This window comes from Humulus lupulus, chromosome X (assembly GCF_963169125.1).
Source record: "Humulus lupulus chromosome X, drHumLupu1.1, whole genome shotgun sequence".
In the NCBI taxonomy this organism is placed as follows: Eukaryota; Viridiplantae; Streptophyta; class Magnoliopsida; order Rosales; family Cannabaceae; genus Humulus; species Humulus lupulus.
The window spans coordinates 102,269,726-102,277,537 of NC_084802.1; the positions used below are offsets into that span (position 1 = coordinate 102,269,726).

General features: G+C 25.6%; 1 protein-coding gene across 1 annotated transcript; it reads left to right on the forward strand.

Annotated features, from left to right (window-relative positions):
• The first annotated feature begins 311 nt into the window (after positions 1–311).
• Positions 312–3,669, forward strand: LOC133807201 (purine permease 3-like). Its single transcript, XM_062245380.1, has 2 exons — positions 312–1,079; positions 3,185–3,669. The coding sequence occupies exons 1-2, from the start codon at positions 360–362 to the stop codon at positions 3,542–3,544; spliced, it is 1,080 nt and encodes a 359-aa protein (XP_062101364.1). The 5' UTR covers positions 312–359; the 3' UTR covers positions 3,545–3,669.
• Positions 3,670–7,812: the final 4,143 nt, after the last annotated feature.

A 7,812-nucleotide genomic window follows, 5' to 3' on the forward strand; every position in this document is an offset into this window, starting at 1 on the left:
AATATATTTATATATATATTAAAATATATGGGGAGAGATAAAGAAAGAAAGTGAGTGAATAATAAATATATTATATATATAAATGTGGTGAAATATAAAAAAAAATATTTTTGAAGGAGTCTAAAGTTTAGCTAAGATGTAATACTTATGAGGTAATATATTAAGGTATTATAGCTTATAGAATGGAGATAGCTTATATATTAAGGTATAAAACATTTTTTTGAGTGACTCTTGACGTCTTAAAATATCGTCCATCGTTATCAACAAGTAAATAATTATATTAAAAGATAAAGTTCAACATATAAAAAAACAAAAAACCTATCGAAACGATAAATCTTAGTCCAAAATCCATAATAACCATGGAAATTATGGAAGAAGATCATAGCACCAAAATCAAACACAAACGAACCCTTTTAATACTAAGCTGCATCTTGTTAACCCTCGGCAACTGCGGGGGCCCACTAGTCATGCGCCTCTACTTCATCCACGGCGGTAAACGAGTCTGGCTCTCCAGCTGGCTGGAGACAGGCGGCTGGCCCATCATTCTCATCCCCTTAGCCGCCGCATACTACCAACGCCGGCACCGCACAAGAACCGCTAAACTCATCCAGATGAAGCCGTTCTTGTTCGTCGGCTCAGCAGTTATCGGCTTGCTAACCGGCTTAGACGACTACCTGTACGCGGAAGGCGTGGCTCGGCTACCAGTCTCGACTATGTCACTGATAATAGCGTCCCACCTGGGATTCACGGCCGCATTCGCTTTTCTGCTGGTGAAGCAGAAGTTCACGTCGTATTCGGTAAACGCGATCGTTTTGCTGACGATCGGTGGGGCCGTGCTGGCGCTCCACACGAGCGGTGACCGGCCCAAGGGGGAGTCGGAGAAGGAGTACATAATGGGGTTCTTTATGACACTTTCGGCGGCGGCTCTGTACGGCTTTGTGTTGCCGCTTGTAGAATTGATGTATAAGAAGTCGAAGCAGAGGATTACATACTCCTTGGTCTTGGAGATTCAGTTGGTCATGTGTTTTTTCGCCACTGTTTTTTGCACCATCGGCATGCTTATTAACAATGATTTCAAGGTTAGTTTCTTTTCCCATTTTTTTCATTTTATTTATTTATTTAAATATTTTATTTTCATGTAAGAATGATGGTGTGATTTCTTTTCTTCGGTGGAGTTTACTTTACTACACTAGTTATTACAAAGGCAGATCAACTAATATTTTAATTAAAACATTCATCAAACATATGTATCGGTGTATAAAAAAGTATTGAGTTTTTTTTTTTTTTGTCAGGAAAAGGGTATAAAAGTCAATGTTTGATAAGATAGAATGAACTTTCAAATTAACGGACGGTGCTTATTGCTTTGTATTTTAAAGAAAAGAACCATCATTTTCTTGGAATCACAATTTCAAAAAGTCATATACTACAACCAAATAACATTTATATTTTTATTCTAACACAATTTCGTTGCTATTCTAATTGAGTTTCCATTGTATTAATACATATATTAATTTAGGAATATAAAAGTATAAATAAACATCATTGAGTATAAATTTACAATATTAAAAATTTATACATAATGATATCCTTAATTTGAACTATAAATATTTTAAGGGGAACATTATTATAAGACTTTGAGGATCGCACACTATCTTCAGTGGTTCTATATTATTGAACAGAAATTTGTAATGTAATATTTTGATGCACATTTTGTGTACACCTCTCATTATTATCAAATTATCATGTAGGTTTTCTTTTTATAACTATGTTAGTGTTATTATGTCGAACATCTGTTTAATTTCTTGCTATTTTATTAGAATTAATGATATATCAATATGTATAATTTGTTGGTGTAATATATGAGTAATTTTTCCATACTTTTAACCTGGCAATTAGTTTTTTTGATGATTTGTTCTATTGAAACAATGTACCTTGGTAAAGATAGGGCCAAAATTCCGAAAGATATAGCTGAATTTGAAAAGTCTATGGCTTTTGGCTTTTGGATTATTAGAAACAACTTTTATATAGTAGTATTTAAGTCTTTACTTTTTTTTTTTATGAAAAAGTTCATGATCTTTTGCTATAGTTTCGTATAGGTCTCTAATTTTTTTTTTAAGGCAAAAGTCTATGATCTTTTGATATAGTTGTATTTAAGTTCCTAATTTTTTTTTAAGGTAAAAGTCTTTCACGGTGCACCTGTTTCCTAAAAACCCATTAATTATTTTAATTAATTTTAAAAATTTATTTTAATTGATTTTAAAATTGTAAAAGTCAAATAAAATTGTAGTTAATTAATAAAAAGTGTAAATTAATTTAATTAATGAATTAACAAATATATATTCCTTTTTTTAAAGGAAAAAATATATATTACTTAAAATTACTAGAATAAAATTTTGTTCATTAACAAATATTTACATATTTATTAAAATATTTTCTTTACTTATTAATTAAAACAAAATTGTGTTATTGTATTAGTTCTTATGTTCTTAAATTAAAATTTTAAAAATTATTTGATTGGTGTGAGTAAGAACTAATACAATAATACAATTTTAATTTAATTAATAAGTAAAAAAATATTGTAGTAAATATGTGTTAATGAATAAAATTTTATTTTAATAATTTTAAGTTCTATATATTTTTTCCTTAAAAAAATAATATATATTTTTTAATTCATTATTTAAATTCATTTACATTTTATATTAATTAAATATAATTTTATTTTACTTTTACAATTTTAAAATTAATTAAAATAATTAATGTGTGGTATATGTGCACCAATATGTTAATGTAAGAAACTTTTACCTTAAAAAAATTAGAGACTTAAATGCTATTATATCAAAATATCAAAACTTTAGTTTTAAAAAAAATTAAGAACTTAAATGCTACTATATCAAAAAATGAAGAATTTTTACCCCTAATACTTTTTTTCCAAATTCTTATTGTTGAAATATACTAAATTTGTAACTAATTAGAAATCTCCATATCTGTAAATGATTAAAGATATTAAACTTTCTTTTGAAAAAAAAATAATAATAACAAAATAAAAATATCAAACTCCATCGTAAAAAATAATAAAAGATAGCTAAGAGCTACTTTTCATGTCACGTGGCGATGATTATCCTATTCCTAGTAAAGTGTTTATTTAAAAAAAATATATATGATACATTTATTTAATTGATGATAGGCTATTCCAAGAGAAGCAAAAAGGTTTGGTATGGGGGAAACCAAGTACTATGTGGTGCTAGCATGGAGTGCAATAGTTTGGCAAGGCTTTTTCTTGGGAGCAATAGGAATAATTTTCTGCGCCTCAACTTTGGTATCTGCGATTCTAATTGCGTCTCTCCTGCCGGTGACTGAGGTTTTGGCTGTTATTTTTTACCATGAAAATTTCAAAGCCGAGAAAGGAGTTTCACTTGCACTCTCTCTCTGGGGCTTTGTCTCCTATTTTTATGGTGAGATCAAACACATCAATAAAAATAGGAAGAAGATGATGAATATGCTCGCCCCAGAATCAGAAATTCCTCGCACCTTAGATCTTTCGTGAAAACATTTTCTTTCTGTTGATGAATTTTTAATAGTGCAGTGCATGATCAATCATTTGACATCCAAAAGGCAAAGCACGAAAAATCAATAGGGTTTGGCAATGCCATTGAATTTGCAAAATTAGCAGCTCTTATCTTATATTTACACACAAATATGAGATATATATATATCTGTATAATTATATAAATAAGAATTTCAAAAAATGAGGTCACACTCTAAAATTTCTTAAAACTACTTTATTTTTTTTCTTATTTTTTTTCTCATTTTTTATTCTACAAATTAATTTTTAATTGCTTTTATTTTATAATTCATTTTTTAAAAGCCAAAATTTTAAACATTATGATATTTTCTATATATAATTTAAAGATATTTTATATATATAGTTTAAAAAATAATTAATTAATTAATTTATTTATTTTAAATTAAAAAATTACTTGTGTTTTTCTAACCATATAATTATTGGTATTTTTCTATATATAGTTTAAAGATATTTTATATATAATTTAAAGATTAATTTAATTTAATTTAAATTCATAAATTATATTTTTTCCAACAGTATAACCAAAACAAGTTATATATAACTTAATGAATAATAATATATTTAATTTATACTAATTTACATATTATATGTTTTTTCCAATTGTATAAACAAGTAGTTATATACAATAATATTTAGTTGATATATATTATTTTATTTTAAATCCACAAATTATATATTTTTTCCAACCATAAAACCAAAACAAGTTATATATAACTTAATTAATGATAATATATTTGATTTATATTAATTTATTTATTGAAAAAATAGTAATTCACAAATTATATGTTTTTTCTAACGATGTAATTTTTCTATATATAATTTAAATATATTTTATATATATAGTTTAAAAAATAATTAATTTATTTAATTTATTATAAATTCAAAAATTATATGTTTTTTCCAACCATATAATTATTGGTATTTTCTATATATAGTTTAAAGATATTTTATAAATAGTTTAATGATTAATTAATTTAATTTATTTTAAATTCACAAGTTATATATAACATAATGAATAATAATATATTTAATTTATACTAATTCACGTATTATATGTTTTTTCCAATTGTATAAACAAGTAGTTATATATAATAATATTTAGTTAATATGATATTATTTTATTTTAAATCCACAAATTATATGCTTTTTCCAACCATATAACCAAAACAAGTTATATATAACTTAATTAATGATAATATATTTAATTTATATTAATTTATTTATTGATAAAATATTAATTCACAAATTGTATGTTTTTTTCTAACGATTGACCAAAACAAGTTATATATAACTTAAGAGAAATTGGTGAAAATGACATATTGTTTTTAGTGGTTTTGCACATGATAATTTTTTGCAAAATGCTCTCTGTTTAAAATTCGACCATTTGTCTAAATTTTTCGACCAGCTGTCTAAAATTTTGGACCGGCTGTTTGAATTTTTTGACCACCTATCTAAATTTTTGACTAGCTGTCTAAATTATGAGAGGTCATTTTGCAAAGAATTATTAAAACTATGCTAGAATGCAAAATAAATTTAAAAAATATGTCATTTTGCCAAGAGACCCATAACTTAATAATTGATAATATATTTAATTTATATTAATTTACTTAAGATATCAATTTATAAACATAAATTAATAATAATATATATAAATATCTCTTTATAGTTCTACATATATTATAAATGTTCTCTATTAATCTCATAATTTTCTCTATTCTAATTTCTCTTAATTTTTTTCTCTTCTTCTCTTTAAACCCTTTCAATTTTCTTCAATAATTGATTAGTGTGGATATGATTTTTATTGAGGATATGGTTGTCAATTGTTTTATACTTAATGTGTCATGTGTTTTTGTCACAAGAAAATCTAATGTATGCAACAATCGAATTCTGATACTAATAGAGATTATAATAATGTTAATGATGTTGTCAAGAAAAAAAAAAAAAGAGAAGAAACCAAATTGTTAAGAAGGATGTATCCAAATTTAATTCCTACATTTTTTTTTCTTTTGTCAACTATTTTATACTTAATATGTAGTGTGTTTTTGTCACAAGAAAATCTAATGCATACAACAACGAAATTATGATATTGTTGGAAATTATCATGTGACATTCTCAAGCAATGGAAGATTATGATGAAGATTATCATGTTGTAGCTCTTATCAAGAAAAGGAAGTGAAGAAGCCAAATTGATGAAAATATTGTATCAAATTTTATTTCCTCTATTTTTTTTCTTTTATCAATTATTTATACTTAATGTGTCCTGCGTTTTTATCACATGTCAATCTAATGCAGGTAACAATCAAATTTTGATGCTAATGAAGATTATCATGTCACATTCTCAAGTATTGGAAGATTATGTTGGGGATTATCATGTTATTAAAGAAAAGGAAGAGAAGAAGCCAAATTGTTAACGATGATAATGATGAAATTAGTGATGATGGAAATATTCAATAAAGATAATGAAAAAAAAAGTGTTATATTGTTTTTTTATGAGAAAATTATATTTTATATGGGAAATTTAATAGAGTGTGCAAAACTATGGCTTTTTTTTTTCAAAAAAAGTTAATCTATGACTTTTTTTAAGAATTTTCACTATTATGGGTTTATTTTCCCATATTTTTGTGTAAATGTTGGTTTATATCATAGTTTTACTCTTAATCAAGTTTTATTAATTTGGAATGGTATGTTTGTAATTTGATTATTATTTTTTAGCTTATTTATTTATTTTAATATTATTTTTATATTAAATTTTTCTTTGGTTGTTTTGCAATTTTTTTTTTTTTCAATATGAATTATGTTTAAAATTATTTTTATTATAAACATTTTTTTTTAGATTGTATGTTTTTTTTTTCAAATCCTGGGTAAGGTATCCAGTTACTTGATTGATTTTTGACAGTTTTATAAATAAAAAATCCTAGAGCTAGGTTAAATAACATGTAACAGGAAGGGTAACCAGTTATCCTGAGAGGAGTAACTTTCAGTCATAAGATGGGTAACCAGTTACCATAAGAGGGGTGACAGGTTACTCATATTAAATATGAAAATAAATATCAAATTTGAAGAAAAAAGAGAAAGAACACTTCATTAAAAAAAGAATAAGAAGTAACTATGATTTTAGTAACATAGGTAACCAGTTACCATAAAGAACTCAGAAATATACACACATCAGAACGTGAAGGTAATCAGTTACCCCCAGAAATATACATACAAAGAACGTGAAGGTAACTTATTATCCCCAGAAATATACACACAAAGAACGAAACGGTAACCAATTACTACAGATCTGAAGATAGAAAAAAAAAATCAGATCCACCCCCTTTCCCTTCTCTCCCATCTTTTTCATATAATTTTTTTCTAAATTTGAATGTTCACATCACGGTAACTAATTACCCACTCATGTTTTCATATTTTTATTAGTTTTTTTTTTCTAAATTTTGGTGTTTCTATAAGAGTTACAGTAAAAAGAAAATGCTGAAAAATTGATTTGATTTTTTATAAATAGTGGAAAAAACTATAAAAAAAAATTACAATAATAAATAAAAAAAAATAGTAGAATAATTATGTAATGTTAAAATATATGTGAAAAAAATATAAACAAACGAAAATGGAATGAGAAAAGAATAAATAGAAAAAAAAAATTAAAAAGAAAAACCTTAGGAAAGAAAACTAAAAAATATGAAAAAAAAAAAACAAAAGAAATGATGAAGGAAAAAAAACAGATGAATGAATAAAAATGAAAAATAAGAAAAATAATGGAAAAATAGAAAGAAAAAAAATGGAAGGAGAAAATAATAAATACAAAGAAGAAGAAAAAATAGAAGGAAACAATGAAAAAAAAAAACTGGAAAAATATGAAGAAAAAAAAAACAATACAAATGAAAGAAAAAAATAGATAAATGAGTACAAATGAAAATAATAAGAAGAAGAAGAATGGAAAGAAAAAAAAAAGATGAATGAAAAATGTTACACCCAGATTTCGAGACCTGAGATTGTGACCTCGAAAGCTGGATTCGTCAGGTGTGAGCTCGCGATAGCTAAAATGTATGTTCGTGGTCCAGATGCCAAACCCTCAAAGCTAGGTGGCAACCTCGAAGATGTGGCAACCTCGAAGATAATGTAACCTCGAAGTTCCTTATAAGCTCGAAAGGCATAGCATCAGAGTATATCCATTGTCAGGTTTCTTCGAGTCAAGTAGCCTGAGCTTGGCATGGGTATGAACCTGAAATGTA

What these genes read in the sequence shown, in the direction of transcription:
- LOC133807201 (XM_062245380.1), top strand. Translation starts at nt 360, where the DNA reads ATGGAAATTATGGAAGAAGATCATAGCACCAAAATCAAACACAAACGA. An exon ending in TTATTAACAATGATTTCAAG is followed by an intron (nt 1,080 to 3,184) that starts GTTAGTTTCTTT and finishes AATTGATGATAG; the next exon opens with GCTATTCCAAGAGAAGCAAA.